Source organism: Musa acuminata, chromosome BXJ2-9 (assembly GCF_036884655.1).
Source record: "Musa acuminata AAA Group cultivar baxijiao chromosome BXJ2-9, Cavendish_Baxijiao_AAA, whole genome shotgun sequence".
NCBI classification, from domain to species: Eukaryota; Viridiplantae; Streptophyta; class Magnoliopsida; order Zingiberales; family Musaceae; genus Musa; species Musa acuminata.
The window spans coordinates 9,474,240-9,490,600 of record NC_088346.1 but is presented as its reverse complement, the minus strand read 5'-3'; the positions used below and the strand labels follow the sequence as shown (position 1 = coordinate 9,490,600).

The 16,361-nt window shown below is 39.7% G+C and overlaps 2 protein-coding genes across 2 annotated transcripts; one reads left to right on the top strand and one right to left on the bottom strand.

The window, feature by feature from the left end:
* Nucleotides 1–209: 209 nt before the first annotated feature.
* On the top strand, nucleotides 210–4,425 carry LOC103997902 (AIG2-like protein D). Its single transcript, XM_009419240.3, has 5 exons — nucleotides 210–456; nucleotides 942–1,014; nucleotides 2,440–2,532; nucleotides 3,102–3,185; nucleotides 4,164–4,425. The coding sequence occupies exons 1-5, from the start codon at nucleotides 329–331 to the stop codon at nucleotides 4,293–4,295; spliced, it is 510 nt and encodes a 169-aa protein (XP_009417515.2). The 5' UTR covers nucleotides 210–328; the 3' UTR covers nucleotides 4,296–4,425.
* Nucleotides 4,426–5,296: 871 nt separating this feature from the next.
* LOC135623035 (auxin response factor 19-like) lies at nucleotides 5,297–15,259 on the bottom strand. Its single transcript, XM_065125516.1, has 14 exons — nucleotides 14,887–15,259; nucleotides 14,676–14,788; nucleotides 12,622–12,720; nucleotides 12,464–12,520; nucleotides 11,780–11,935; nucleotides 11,596–11,680; nucleotides 11,315–11,405; nucleotides 10,871–11,035; nucleotides 10,617–10,739; nucleotides 9,882–9,957; nucleotides 9,609–9,741; nucleotides 7,344–9,205; nucleotides 6,984–7,174; nucleotides 5,297–5,843 (listed from the first exon to the last, which is right to left on the bottom strand). The coding sequence occupies exons 1-14, from the start codon at nucleotides 14,930–14,932 to the stop codon at nucleotides 5,645–5,647; spliced, it is 3,396 nt and encodes a 1,131-aa protein (XP_064981588.1). The 5' UTR covers nucleotides 14,933–15,259; the 3' UTR covers nucleotides 5,297–5,644.
* Between the last annotated feature and the right edge of the window lie 1,102 nt (nucleotides 15,260–16,361).

The following is a 16,361-nucleotide window of genomic DNA, read 5'->3' as shown; positions in this document are numbered from 1 at the left end:
TCACTTGTTGACTCGTTTATTAAATGCTTTCCATTCATTTGACTTCTGACATCTCTCTCTCTCTCTCTCTCTCTCTCTCTCTCTCTATATATATATATATATATATATATATATATATATATACGGAATAACAGAAAATAAGAGCAAAAATAAGAGACAAATAACAAATTCGATGAACCCAAGCCACGTTTTCTCACGACGATTCGTCCTCAAAATATCCCGTCATAAAATAACGACCTGATTCGATATCTTGAGCCGTTCTTCTCCCTTTCTTTCAGCAGAGAAGAAGGGCGACGTTGGAAAGAGAGCGAGAGAGAGAGGAGCTGCAATGGCCGCCACCGCAAACGCTTCTTCTCTCCACAACGTCTTCGTCTACGGCACTCTGATGGCGGACGAGGTGGTGCGAACCATCCTCAAGCGCGTGCCCCCCGCCTCTCCCGCCGTCCTCAACGATTAGTAAACATCTCTTCTTCTTCTTCTTCCCCCTTCTCTCTCTATCGATTCGATTCTGTTGTGCTTTCGATCGCGCTCTTCGATGTTCTTTGCGCTCTGATGGATCGTTTTCCCGATGTTTGGAGGGTCTGTTGCGGCTGGATTACAGGTTTCTTCAATCCGATCTGTATGCACAAGTGAGAGAAAGCGTAGCACACTAAACCTTTTTGTTTCTCCATGTATCAATTGGATTCGTTTCTTTTCTTGTTGTCGATGCATCATATGGCTCCTCGATCGGATCTAAATCGCCACTTTCGAGCAGTTGTTGCAATCATATCGCTAGTAACGTGTTCGAAGAATCACCAAGTCCATGGAATTACTACAGATAGGTTGTTCTAGTGCAGCTGAAGCGTCATTAGCGTATCATGCACACATTCCAAACCCAGATGACTTGTTCTCGATTTCGAGTTACAAGTGAATTGCTACTAATATGAGATTTGATTTTGTAGCCACAGGTTTAGCATCAAGGGGCGTGTTTACCCAGCAATTCTGCCGGTTGAAAGTAAGAAGGTGAAAGGCAGGGTGTGTTATTTAACCCTGCTTTACCTAATGCTTCTAATTTATAATCTTATTCTCCTGGTGATGTTGCTTACATGACACCTGGGATAGTGATTCTATTTGCCCCTGAAGCAATTAACTCGTCACTGACTTTGAATTTTTAATCATCTTCGTCTTTTTGTTTAGGATTTTTCCTTATCAATGTTCTTTGTGCACCATTGACAATTTGATATTTCATGTAAATGCCAAAATAAATCATCACAATTTTGAGTTATAAATTACATATAATTGGTTTATATTTGGAGCGATTCATATCCTAGGCAATATAGCTTGCAAAGAAGTGTTTGTTCTCGAAATCTCTCTGTGGGCATCAACACAAGGCCCATCAAATACAGATGCTTCTTCTGATTCATATTACTGGAAATACCATTGAAGTTTAGCATTCTTTTTATCTTTGATTTGTTGGAATTGATAGTAGTTAATATATGCATGTAATTTGTTTGAAGTTAAAGATACTCTTTACTAAGGTTCGTTGTACCGTACCATACCGACGTTTCGACCCGGGCTCGCTCGGTACAGTACGGTATCGGTGTACCGGGCGGTACATCAGGGCGTACCGAGCGATACACCCTGGTGTACCAAACAATTTTTTACTTTTTCATACTGTAACAGTGCTATAGTATAGTACTATAGCATTGTACCAATATTGGACGGTCTGCGTACCGGTACGTACTGCCTGGTATGGGCGGTACGCTTCAGTATGACAGATCTTGCTCTTTACCTTGAAGGAGTATGTAAGTATACTTTGAGTTCGCACCTCAAAAATGCTTTTACTATGTTGTAACAGTTTGATCCACTTGAAAGAAAAAAGAAAATTATGTTTTTGATTTATTTAAGATTTCAACATGAACTATGAAACATCATGTATCTTAGATTTACCAATGATAGCAATGTGAAAACTACAATTTTCAGAAAGGGTTTATGTTTGATTATACTTTTGCCAGGTAAGTTGTTAGAAAATCTTGTGTGTGAATATCCGGGTACATCATACACAAGATGATTCCAATTAGGTTGAAATACTAGGGAAACAATCAGAAGGCAGCTCAAACTCCGTAGGAAATTGGTTATCCTTCCGAAGATCTGTCTTTCATCTGAGGACTGTTAAAAGGGGTCTGATTGGTCAATTTGGCATCCTAAATCCTGGGGAAAAACATGCTAATTAGGACCATATATTGTCAAAGAAAAAAATATGAGGGAAGGTGAATGCTCATTGGATTTTGTTTCTTCTTACCTACTGAAACAGATTCTTCCTAAGAAATTTCCCTGTAATCATTGAACTTATTACAGATTTTTTTTACTCACTTCATGGGTGATAAATGATATGATTTTAAAGATCTCTGATGTCTTTGCTGCATAACTGATAATTGAGCAACATACCTTTTTATATAGGTTCTTTTGGGGATTACAGATCAGGAGTTGGATAAACTGGATTCATTTGAAGATGTGGAATATGAAAGGAGAACTGTTGAAATTTCTCTGCTAGTAAGTGTGTTTGTATAACATAATCTAGTTCATTTGAACATCATAATATAACCTAGTTCATTTGTTTATCTAATGACAGTTGCGTATAATTTTTAATTAAGCATGATATATTATACAACTTGGAGGGGATAAATATTTTGTACTTTGCTATATGTAAACCTCAGCTGGTTTAACCCGAGTGGCTTAGTTAGCAGCTTACTCTGATTCTACAATTTATGGGTCTAGTGGTTTTATATTGTTAATGCATGAAGCATTCATTTCTGATTGACATGCGTTTATACTGTCTTTATAATTTGTTTTTTGCCAATAACTTTTTGAAGTGCCAGCCTCATTTACTGCTGCAAGCATTTTGAGCCCTTAGAATTGTCCTGTTACATTGTCGCACGACATTGAGATATATTGATACTGCTTTTCTACAAAAACCTTGAAATATCTGTCTAATCCCCGTAATATCAAATCCTGTCCAATGTACTTTGGATACAAACTAATGCACATTTTAATAAGCAATATTTTGATTGGCGGGAGATAGTTCTTGTACTCGACAAAAGAATGATAATTTGATGTTGCAGGACAAGTCAGAGAAATTACTTGCTAATGCATATGTTTGGAGTGACGAGAATGACCCAAACCTGTACGGTGAATGGGATTTCGAGGTGAGCACTCTTCTCCTTTGCACTTATAGTATCTGATTGACTTGAGGGAAATAAACATGCAAAATCGTGTGCTGAAGTTGTCTTTCTGCACACAAACATACAAATACACACATATAATGTGACATCCTCTTTATCACTCATGTTCGCCTTCATCTAATTTGGGACTACACTGATTCTTCTTCCTAACTTGTACATTGTTTCATATGTTCGAAGTGTCCTACTCGAAAACAGTGCATGGTTATATTTATGATCAACAAAATAGATATAGAGTTATAGTAGCTGAAGTATTACTCGAAGATTGGTTAGATGTAACAAAAATCCAGGGGCTTCTGCTCCTATCTGGTTTTGCCGATGCAGATATTAATGATAGCGCCGATAGGCCACCTTGGCATGTTGGCTGGAAGACTCAAACTGATTTCAAAAGATCAATAGATTGCACGTGTGATGAATAGTCAAATTCTTGAATTTTTTTTGCTGACCGTGTCCATGCTTTGTCAAAAAAGTTGATGTCAATTGAGGCTAGAGCAACCTCTAGATGTTGTCGATTAAGTTAGGTGTACCTTTAATAGAGTATAAAATAAGAAAGAATCACTACATATGCTAACAAGACTTACTGATATTGTCGTTAGAATATATAAAATAATTAATAAGAGATAAAGGAAGACTAAAAAGATTTTATTAAAATTTATAAGTAAAGATCTAAATACTTTTAATTTAACTTCTTCTTTTTTTTTTACGTACTTACAAAAGATGCATGTAGATCTCGAATAGTTGAATATATGTTATGCCAGAAGAGTTATCAAGATATCCGTGGCCAATGAACCTCCATTTGCTTTTTCGTGTTCCTATCTAAAAATTAGATTATTTAAGTCGAAATATTTTCTTTCTTCTTGCAATATTTTAAACAACTCATGAAGTGTTTGCGTAGCGATTGGACAATTAATCTTCTTTACTTTGGAACGTTCTTGTTTTGTGCAGGAATGGAAGCGTTTGCACAAGAAAGATTTTGTTACGATGACACTGGGTTTTATGGACGATTTGGAGCAGCCTGATTCGAAAACCAGGGTGGCTACATATGAATCCTATTTCCATCAAGGTCAAAGTGCGTGAGGATTATATTCATTGTTCCAAAAGAAATAAGAAACTTGTTGGTTAGTAATCTATATCTAGTGATATATGTTCAAATAATTAAAAAGTTACTATTTGTTTATTCTGCATATGCTTAGACTCTATTATTGAAGTAGTTTTCGATTAGGTTTGGCAAACATTTTTGGAGGGTTACCTTGGTTGTGAGATCATAAGATGCATCAATCTGTACGGATAATTACGATGGAAGACTAAATCTTATTCAGATCACATAACCTATGAAATTGTTTGCTCGGTGGAAATTGCACTTAGGACTTGGACCACTGTTGCACGAGGCCTTGGATTTAGCATCATTTGTTGTTACGTTGGATTTTTTTTATCAAGTTTGACTTTTGAACCTGTCACGGTTTGACCAGGGATAACTGACCAATTATGATTAGTCTGAATCACAAATCATTAAGCCCGATGTTATGATCGTAGTCATTTTAGACCTTCAATTGACCTCCCCATGGTGGGGGTGTCGCATCCTTAAAAGTCTCGATACCTTAAAAAGTCCAAATACAGCATAAAATCATCCTATGCTGATATCATTTACCACAATCGACCCAATGGGATAACTATCTCTTTGATAGACTAAACAATAATCTAAACTACTTGAGCACAAGTTTAGTGGTAGCAAACTCTTTCTACCCCTATAGCCCAATCTAATACAAAGACTACACCTGAGCCTGTCAAAAGAAACATTCTTAAGCTTCTGAATTAAATCTCAATATTGCACCAAGTCAGCAACATTGAGATTCGATCAGTTTCTTCTCTTTGAATCACCCATCTCCCTTCAGGCTAACAAACAGATATCTATCGAACAAGTGCAACAAGTCACAACAACAGGAGGCAGTAAGTTATAATCGCACCGAAAACACATGCAGCAATGCACATGCAAAATGCTCCATTTAATTTTTCATACCCAAGTAAGTCACTTGGTTTCTCCAGTCGTCTATTGTGATGCTACTTGCTACACATGTCCATAGTAGAAAAATATGAAAGCTTTTCACTATCATAAAGTGTGGAACATTCATCGGAAGTAGGAAAACCTACGGCAATAAAAGACTGCAGCTCCTGAATGGAGACTGCCAATTCCCTTGATTTGGATAATTCACTACCACAATCTCTCATCTCCATTAGAGACAAGATGGGTGGCTTTTCCAACCCGGTGCAGCTACTCTTGCTTTTACATATTGGACTTTCATGGTCAGTTGAATTCTAAATTTCACATCACTCTTTGAACAAGATTAGGCAAAAGGGCTGGCAAGTAAAAGGAATTGACCTTGTCTGACGAGAGTGTCGAAATCAGTTTTGCTGCATGACCCGCTGTGTCATTCAAAATGATCATATGATCCTGCAGAGGGGTTGCCTGAGTTCTGGTCACACTGGCCCCTCCAGGCATTTCCACCATCGGAACTGCTGCAAGCCTGATTCGGGAGGCTGTTGTTTCCCAAGTCAACATCCAAGCTCATCTGTTGGACTTCTTGCGGGGACAATATCTTGATGCACCGAACACAGCTTACAAACTCCCTGTACGTTTGTAGAAGTCATGCTTTGTTAGAACTGAGTTGGATCTTATGATTATTTAGTAATTAATCAACAGCATCACAGCAAAAGATATAAAGAAATTTGCATAAGAATATAAGTATAATGTTTTTGCTCTTCTTTCTGCTTACATTTAAGGATTAAATTGCATATGATTATTTAATTGTTCTTATGCATCGCCTTACTCTTAAACCTAAATTCACTGTCTTATTCATAAATAATTAGATATTCTATTTGGTTGAACACTTGGATCACTAATAGGACTTTTGTCCATTTGAAAGCACTATATACTTTGATTATCATTACATAAAAGTTGGGGAAAAGCACAGATATCCAATTATTCCAGGAAGTATTGGATATTTTTCTGGATGATTATAAATTCTCACAGGTATGTATATTTACTTCAAATATCCTGAAGTCCTAGATAATATTATCATTTCTTCCTTGGGAGATACAAAAATATGAGTATTTAAACCTTGATTGGATATCAGTTTTTACAATCTACTGGATCGGTATAGTATATGAGCGGGATTATTGAACTATGCTGTCCAATACCATCCAAAATAATAATAAAATAATGCCAACCAATACTGGACGATATGGCCAGATACCGGTCTGTGGTTGGATTGGTATATATCCATCAATATACACTATACTGACCGATATTCATATCCATGCTTAATAACATGGTAGAACTTACAATGGGTTGTGCCATCACTTTGTATGTCTAGGAGAAAAAAGGGGGAACACAAATATTATACTTAGAAAGTGCTTCCACCAAAAGGGACAACAGAAGTGCCAGATACTTGTGCATTAATGTCATTTCTTTAATTTTTAACAACCCTAAAGAGTGGTTTCAACCACTGGTCAGATCAATACGTACCACTACCAAGTGCTACTTATTAATCCAACCAATGACTGGTAGCAGACCGACCATATGGTCTGGTATCGATCTTTTTTTTTTCTTCTCGACGAAAGCAGATGGTACAGACCAGTATATGCCTGATATGTTTGACATTGAGTTGTGTCAAAATGGCATCTAAATCATGCTAGAGAATAATGGAATTTTCTTCTACCCATGAAAAAAAGACTGAATATAATGCTTAAATTAATGTTATAACTTACTCCCATGGGTCATCTCCAACAAGTAGAACATCATTCTCGTGATCTACATAAACCAGCTTCCAGCCGATTCTCTGCCGATCTTCCAGCTGTCCCTCTATGCTGAACATTCGTGCAAGATCATGTTTCAGCTCATCATAACCTGAATATCGTGTGATATCCATAGATCTGCCAACAGCTCCACGTTTGTACACCTGTAAACAATATTGCAAATTAAATTATGAAAGAAGAAGATAAATTAAACTCGTCTGTCCCATTACGAAAGAAGATAAAGTTTCCATATTATTTAGCAGACAAATTAAACGATCACATGTTAATGCTCAAAGAAACAAATGTATAGATTCCAAAATTGAAGCCATAAACCTTGGTGTAAGTGCGCATGCGTTGAATTGTCGGAGGCGGTGCTGGGGCCCAGGAGTTCCTATTTAGTAAACCATTTTCATTAATTGTTGAATCCATAGAATTAAATGCCACATCAGGAACTCCAAATGATTGTGAAACCATGGATGATGACAGCTCTTGTTGAGCATCCTTTGAGGTACTGTAATTGGCTACTGCATCTCCAGGGATATGATTCTGAAACTTTCCTGAATCAATGTTATTAACCAGCAAAGCATCAGCAGTCAAAGGTATTCCCATTGAACCATCAATGTTAACTCCAAAAAGGACATTATTTCTTGGATCTGTGCCAGGAATATCACTCTCTGGAGGTGCATATCTAAGCATTGATGGCTGATTGAATGAAAGGAGAGGTAAGGCTTGATTTAAAGACCCATCAGTGTGAGATAGGCACACAGAAGTCGCCGAGGAGGTAGTGTCCAAGTAATCCATTTGAGCTGTGTTGCTTAGATATGTCTGAGGGGCTACAATTCCCTGATTTTGCACCTTGGGAATTGGGATTGAGGGCTTTACATTATGTACAACTTTTGGAAGCTCCTTGGAGATGTTGGGATTTACGGTGGCAGCTTCAAAGGAGCTTGGGTTGAGCATTGTAATAACTGACTGAGATGTCTTTTCTGTTGAAATGAGATTGTGGTGTCCGTTCCTATTCAGGATTGAATGAGGAAGAATTGATCCATTGTTGGATGAAGGCGATGTGGAACAAGATGGGATGTCATCTGTAACTCCTGACTGTGTCCCCCCAGCAGCTAGCAAAGAGCTGCCACTAGCTGGGATAAGATTAGTTACTGGTGTGGTGGAAAGGACTGCCTCAGGAAAATCACTTGATGGAATTTGCTGCTGCTGAGGCTTTTGCTGTGACTGGTTCTGCAAGATCTGTGGCAGCCTCACAGCCTGTGTAGTAGTTTTTGCACATTGTTGAGGGATCACTGGTTGCTGAACTAGTGAATTAGAGTTAGACAACTGCTGCTGTACATCTGGGATAGTTCTCTGGAATTCCTGAATTTGGTGAATTTGAGGCTGTTGCAATCTTGGCTGTGAAAATAATGCTTGCTGCTGTTGTTCCTGCTGGAGTTTCTGTAGCAACTGCAACTGAATCTGTTGGTCAGATAACTGTTGATTCACTTGGACAGGGAGTTTAACTGGCATCCTACTTTGTGCTTGCTGGTATTGTTGCTGAAGTTGCTGGTGCTGCTGCTGCTGCTGTAGCTGCTGTTGATTTTGATGTGGCTGCAGCAGTTGCTGCGGATGTTGTTGCTGACTCTGTTGGAGAGCAGTTTGTAATAGCTGATTGTTCTGGATAATTGGCTGTTGCTGCAGCTGTGGCTGCACTTGAGTCTGGACCAGAACTTGGGGCTGTATGATGTTGTTGTGTGTCTGGTTTAATGGTAAAGCTTGGTTGACCAATTGTTGCTTCTGCTGCATAGCTAAATCTTGTACTTGTTGGGGGGGTCTACTAAAAGCACCCACTTGGTTCAGTGGAATCGATACCTTAGCAAGTTCATCTACCTGTTGGCCTTGTTGAGGCAGCCTACTGGCATTGAATTGTACATTATGCTGGTGCAACATTTGAGCTTGCATACCCAACTGCCTAGAAAGATCAGGTGGGCCAAGATTTTGCATAACAGGACCAGCAAGGGAGCGCAAGTATTCTGTCTGCAGGGTTTGGTTACCAAGAGAGGGATTTTGTTGCATGTTCATCCATTGAACTAAACTTAAACCCGGCATTATTGTGCTCTGAGTTTGAGAATCCTTTATGCAGATCTCCTCTCCAAGCCAAGGCATCGCTCTCTTGAAAAGATTTTCCATTTCAGATGATTCATCATCTGCAACATCAACTGCCAATTCAGCATACTAAAAATCTCACAATTAAAGCTACCGAAACCTAGCTCAATGTCCTAGTTCCAAATTCTGTGATCAAGATTCATCTACAGTTATTACCAAGGTCCTCTCCGCTATCTAGAGCCCTGGGGTCCTGCTTCAGTGACAGCTGGTTCTTTGCCATCCACTGCCAAATCATGATAGTTTGTTTCTTATAATACAGTTTTAGCCATTCTTCTTCTCCATGCCAAGGACTTCATTGTTTTTTGTTGAAAAAGATTATTAAGGACATGCAGCAGATTGTTTCAGATCTTTTAGAAAAGTAGCTTAAGACAAGAATGTGCCACAATCATCTAAAGCCATTTATACAGAGATCTTGTTGTTCACATATCATGCATCAAAATGTACCTGGCATTCCTGGTTGTCTTGGTCGCTTTCCAAAAAATGGAGGACAAATGAAGAAAGGAGCTACTACAGGTTCAATCTCCCATATAGAGACCCTGTTGCGCCTCTCCCCAGCTGCAGACTCATCCCACCCAACCTGTCGAGCATGCATAATACTATTAATAGGAAATAAATTGTAAGAAAATGGTAAACAGTCCAAAACTTTAACTAGCCTGACAGCCTAAGACTGTGGACCGAAAAACCAAAGCATGCAGATCGCTGATATTAAAGACCAACCTGCAAATTGCGCCATTGTGAGTTTTTCCATCTTACTGGATCTAGATCGCTAATACCTGTAATCGTACCCATGTACCTGCAGAATTTAGAGCAAGTTTACCTTTTTGATTGGATAAGAACTTTCCGATGGAATTATAAATTTCAAGTGTTTACATTAAATGAGAAAGTGGTTGCCGATAAAGAAACAGGAAACTTCAGTCTAGTACTTCAATGAATATGCAAAACCAGAAGTGTTTGCCTAACTGAATAGGTGCTTAAGTAGGAGACACCAAATGAAACACTCCCCTTCAATAACTCGGCATTTCACAGTCATCTCCATTTACACCAGCAACCCTGTGCTCTTCCATTTTCATGATCCTCTTCTTCATTCATCTTTTCTTATTGATACATTTTTCTTGGTTTGCTCTTTTCTTTCCTTTCCACTTGTTTTTTCTTTTATACTCTTCTTCCATCTGAATCTTCTTTCTCTCTAGCAATACCATTGTCTGTCACTTCCTCATCAGCATTTCCTGATTACCGGACAAGTCTGGTTTTTATTTTATTATTGTTAAAAGGATTTAAATGATGCTTCTTGAGCATCCTCAGTGCCATTCACTTAAATGACTAAACATTGTTTAGCCAGCGAATGACCTTTCCCACCCTGTCTGGCCTCTTCAACACCCTTGCTAGAGAAAGGCATTGGTTTACATCAGATCAGAATTTGATGTGGCTAATCCAGTAAATTGAGTTTCTTACCGTCTTGTTCCTAATTCTTCAGTTTCGAACATCATTCGGAAGCGCATACCCAGGGATATTTGGTTGCTATAAACTGCCTTCTGGTATTTTGCAAAAGGGATAACAAACTCTGAAGGGCTAGCCCTGCAGAACAACAAGAAGTTCCTATTGTAATATATAACAGATATACATGAGAATTAACGAAATTGTAGATGGTCAAATTTCAGATAGAACTTATGTATCTTGAACAAAACTAGGAACAGAAAAGAACATACCTTGGGTTGTAAAACACCGTGAATGGGCTGTGGTTGGCAGCAGCATGGGCTGCAGCAGCAAGAATGCCTATATGCATACTATCAGTTGACAGGACTGATGATGATAGGTTAGTAGGTTGCCTGTTAGCACGCCTAATGCCTAAAAGAAGCTGTTGTTTTTGATCCCTGCAGATGAGGACGATGAAGGAGAAACATATGAGCTGACTATGATTTAGAACAATTTGCTAACCCTCTACCATCAGCTGTAAAAACAGAAAGAAAAAAAGGGGCACTTGGTATTATTTTGTGGACAAATATGAAAGAAATAATAAAAAATGTCCAATTTAAACAAACAAAAATGTGTTCCGATCGTTTGCCTTTTAGGGTCATGACAAATGACATTCTGGAAACAAGAAAACATGATAAGGGTATTGGTGCACTGTATAGAGATTAGAATGCCATTACCTAATAAATAACACGGAATCACCGGCAAACAACCGCTTTCCGCTCACAAATAAGCTCCAACCAGTTGTGAGCAAGTGCCTCTTCGGTTGGCCTAGATTTCAGAGAAAGAACATGACCTTTCAAGAATACCAAGCTCAACAAGAAATCCAAATTTAGAGCATATGTTCAGCAAGTCACTACATCTTAGCATTTACAATTAGGTTTTCTGAGTATCAAGAAGAATAACTTCTAACACAGCTTGTAGAGCATATGTTCAGCAAATAGGTTTTTTTCTGCCTAACCTCGATAAATATGACGGAAAGTCCATAGATTATCATGCAAATCTCTGGCCTGTAATTCTTGAGCAGGTGGCTGCATTGAAAAATCCTACACAAGAATAACAAGGTTTGCAACATGGATCATCAAAGAACTACCATAAGCCTGTATTACATACAAAAGCCACACATGCATACAGAAATTACATACAAGAGAAGGAAAAATTTTCTCTGCAGCACGACGGGGCACGGAGAATCCTCCATGAGTGCTTGTATCACTTGCAGTAAGTGTCTTACAAAAGAATTCCGTTTGTGGCCTGGTTTGTTTTAGTGCAAGCTCTGATGCCTGCAATGCCTCCTTGTCATACTGCATCGAGGAAAATAAGTGAGGTACATATTGATGAAATGCTTCAAATTACTGCACAGTAAGGATTAATATGTTAAAGTATGAGACAGCAACAACTGTTATTAGTATCTTCCTCGAAAGAAAAAGAATTATCCTCTCTATCATAATACATTAAGTTCATTAGCCACACAATCATCAAGGCTAAAACCAAAGGCCACATTTCTAGACTAAGGCTTTTCTTCACCATGACGCTTTTTGTCAATATCAATAGACAGGAAGCTCTCATGCAAGAAAACTCTACTTTTGGGGACTTAGAATCAGTGTAAAGGTTGCAATAATTTTTCTGTAAAGCAATCAATCTTGTTCTTTCTAGTTTTGGTCAATGTTTATTTGCTGATGGATGAGTACCAAGCAGATGAAATAACTTAATTGCTGAGCAACTCTAAGTCAAAATATGAACTTAGTGCCCACATCTTTTTACCCCTCTTTAGCTAGAAGTAGAAGGCATGGTTGAAGCATCTATTGGATAAATAAGACAAGATGACTCACTGAGTTGACTGGCTGAAGAGTCATTTGAGCATAAACTTCATCTGTCTCTGGATCTGCCTAAAGCATTACAAAGCCAACCTTGAAAGTATAAGGTAACTGAAAATGCAATCATAATTTGCATGTAGAAAAGGAATAAACATTAATGAATGGTGGCATACATGCAGAGTAACATTGTGAAGAAGGCATATCAACTTTGAGGGAAGATTTGGATAATTTGGAATATGAGCATTGATATCCTTTTGCATAGAAGCTGCAACCTGAAAGAACAAATACAAGTTTTAATCTGAGCCATGAAGTGCAAACATTCAATTATCCTCACAACCAAAATTATCAAGCTTCAGTAACAACTAACACTATAAAAGGAGATAAACCAGCTACATCCAAAAAGCTTCACAGTTAAAGTACTTGTGTTTAAGAGGTATCATGGTCCAAAATTCAAACAATAAAAATCAGTTTTTCAATCGTAGAAATTTTACAGACTAAGGTTTATAAGAGGATGGCACACATCATAGTGCTTGAAATAGATGCTAAGTAGCTCATCCACTGACTGAGTCACGTCAAGCCAGCTGTGAAGCTCTTTGCTTCCTTTAATCTAGCCCATCATATATTCTTCAGTGATTTCTTTCATATGAACTACATGCTCTTCTATTATTTATCCATACTGTTTTAGCTTAACCAATTGCATTTATAAGCATAACCTAGATTTTAGCCAGAAAAGCTCAATATTGATAAAATGAAATACTGGGGGTCCAGTGCTCATTGTAAATGTCAAACCCAATCAACATCAAATTTAAACCGGCTTTTAAACAAAGACCACAACCTAAAATCGAATTAAAAAAATAAAAGAAATTTCCAAAACAAAATTCTGTTCAACCATCTATGCAAGTAGAACTATCAGATCTCCGGGCCAGTTTAGGAACTTCACTAGCAAAATAGTCAAGTTGTGATTTCTAAGATCTGTTCATACAATCAAACATTATCGATCATGTAGAGAGTAGCTCACTGAAGAAAAAACTAGAGAAGAGAATACCATGAACAAGAATTTAGAAATTAAATCTATAGCTTGAAATAACTGAAAAAAATATTTTTTGTTTGACATAGGCCAACAACAGGTACATGGTTTTCCAGCATATAAAACTGCCCTGTCACCACCCTCTAGAACTCACAAGAAAGCACCACATTCGTTGGCAGGTTCCGTACCACCATAAACCATTTACAGAGATGACACATGCACAGTATAAAGTGATTCACAATAATATTGACCTGAGATGTTCCTTCACAATTTGGAAACAGTATATATGTATGAAACAAGGGTCATCAATCATCATGGCCGAACTTGTCCCTGATCTGAGAATGATATTGTGATCTGTTTCTAATCTAATTTCGCATGCAAGCTACAACGAGATAATTATAAGATAGAAACTGTTCCAACTATGTTCCATCCAAAGGCATAATGTCCCCAAATCTCTTTTCCTTTTCCTCAAGCTCAGGCATTGCTTATGTTTTAAGCTACAAATATGATGCAAAAAAAGAAAGGGTTATGCAATACTATAAGAAAGAAATCGCAATTATTGCCACAATTGAAAAGATATTGCAAATATCAACCCATCATGTTTGATTTCACCCCTTACCAAGCATATTATTCAGTAAACTGAAAGCAAAAGTGGAACGATCGGGTCTTAAAATAACAGCAAATGAAGGAAATTTTTTTAAAAAAAACAACTTTTACTAATCAAGAAAACGTAAACTAATAAGAATCAATTGCAGTCATTCCCATTTGAAAACCGTGTTCATTTAATCAAGTGCTTTTTTTCTCAAATTTCTTAATCAAGTACCATAATCAAAATTCCTGGTATCTGCAGATCTCCCAAATATTGAGAATAAAGAAACCCTGTACACTTCATATAGAAGACATTAAGCCCATTCGATCTTAAGAAACTCGCCAAATCCGTTCGTAAGGTGAAGAATGGTATGCCAACATATATCGTTCAGGAAAAAGAACCAAAAGAAGGCAGCATAATTTACAGGCCAGAAAGAAGAAAAAGGGCAAAAAAAGATGGTTTCGCTAACAAGCTTTATGAAAGCTTCCGGCCATTCAAAGAGGAGGTCCTTTCCAAACCCGCATGATCGGGGCTACATAGGAACCGAGGAGGAAGCAATAGCAACACTCCCGCAGAGCACACGCTAGAAAAGGCCACAGTCACATCTTTACCTGCTCGCTGTGCCCTTGGGGGAAGTAGACGACGAGGCTCCCCACCGGCGGCACGGTCACGAGCGGCCCCGCGCAGGCGTACCACAGCTCCGGGTTTATCGTTTTCCTCTCCCCTGACACCACCACCACCAACACCACAAGCGTCAACCCCCCACCTCGGCCTGCGGCCACAGACAAAGCATCTAGAAAACGAGCTCGAACCCAAACTCACCTTCGCAAGGGCTCGGAGCCGCAGCTCCACTGGCATCCGCCTTCATCTTCCTAATTCCCTCGAGCACCGCCACCGCCGTCTACGAAACTCAACCGCAGGCCACCTCCATGGGCACCAGAACGGGGGCGGGTCTGGCCGCACCGGAGCTCCACCGGTTCGAAGGCAGGGGCCGCGGATTCCGACGAATCTGTCCGGTGGTGAGGCAACCGGGTCGCGGGGTCCCCTGCGCGGGTTGCGGGGAACGAGGGTTTCGGCCCTTTGAGGAGGTTCGTCTCCCGACAAGCGAGGGACCAAAAGAAGAAGAAGAAGAAGAAGCAGCAACAGCAGCGGCAGCGTAGGAGAGAGTAAGCGAAATAAAATAAGAGTACTCGTTCTCGGTCCACTCGTCCCCTCTCCCATTTCTTCTTCTACCAGCGGATAATAAGCAGTTTAGCCCCCGTATTCGTCCTCGGTTCGGCTTTAACCCCCCGGATAACAGTTCCAACCGCGGCCGGCTGCGGTCACATCGCGCGAAAAGTAAACGGCGATCGAGCCGGAGGTCGCGCGGCCCAATTTTGTCTTGTGGAAAGGGCTTAACGACAAAAAAACCGCTCGTTGTAGGGGACCCGCAAAATAATTCAATTAGGAGAAAGGTAAGATCGAGGCCGAACGAACGGGGTGGGATAAGCAATTGTGTTTGCCGAAGAGATCCCTCGTCTGCGATCAACGTCCATCGGCCGGGGATTCGTGCACGGGCGACACGTGTCGATCGCGGAGTGGGCTTCTAATTTGGGGAAAGCTTGTGAGCTCCGGTTATTACCACTACTACACCATGGTTTGTAACATTAGTAATAACGGTGTTGTTGCAGGTAGGAATAGGTACTGCATTAGCAAGCGAGTTTACTTGCTAAGCTCGAACACCTCCACTAATAATCCAAATCATTGAGGCTTCAATATGGCATCTCCTGTTATGGCACGTAAACATACGTCGCACGCAACATATTAGCCCATGACAAGTGCCTACAACGCTTCGACTCTTTGCCTAAATCGTAGCTGATGATTGCTTTCTCGTCAGCTTTCCCGAGTCGCGAAGGGAGACGCCTTCTTTGGCAAGAGCGTAAATACATCGAAGGACGAGGGTGATCCTGCGCGAGGAATGAAGAGAACCCTCACCGCGCCGACGTCACGTGCCGCGTGCAATAATCTACGCCTACGCTGTGGTTTAAGGGGTTAAGTCGTCGATTTAGCCCATTAGGTCCCTCGGTGACGTGGCGCGTACAGTTCGGCGCGTGCTTTCCTCCTCGTGCGACAGCGACGGGAGCGCCGCCCCAGCGTGAAAAAAATACTTTTTTATTCGTCGATCCACCCAGAAACCCTGCCCAGAAGTGATTGCAGGAAATGTTCGTGGGACCCACCGCTTCTGACGATGGTACTGGAGGTACAGCGATCGGGCATCCAAACCGCGTTTAAATCTTTTTATTCGGAAGGATTAATAA

Coding starts and splice junctions, on each gene's coding strand:
- LOC103997902 (XM_009419240.3), top strand. CDS start 329: ATGGCCGCCACCGCAAACGCTTCTTCTCTCCACAACGTCTTCGTCTAC. Junction 2,533..3,101: donor CTGTTGAAATTTCTCTGCTA/GTAAGTGTGTTT, acceptor TTGATGTTGCAG/GACAAGTCAGAGAAATTACT. Junction 3,186..4,163: donor ACGGTGAATGGGATTTCGAG/GTGAGCACTCTT, acceptor TGTTTTGTGCAG/GAATGGAAGCGTTTGCACAA.
- LOC135623035 (XM_065125516.1), bottom strand. CDS start 14,932: ATGAAGGCGGATGCCAGTGGAGCTGCGGCTCCGAGCCCTTGCGAAG. Junction 12,521..12,621: donor TTCACAATGTTACTCTGCAT/GTATGCCACCAT, acceptor GTAATGCTTTAG/GCAGATCCAGAGACAGATGA. Junction 10,740..10,870: donor ACGGTGTTTTACAACCCAAG/GTATGTTCTTTT, acceptor GTTGTTCTGCAG/GGCTAGCCCTTCAGAGTTTG.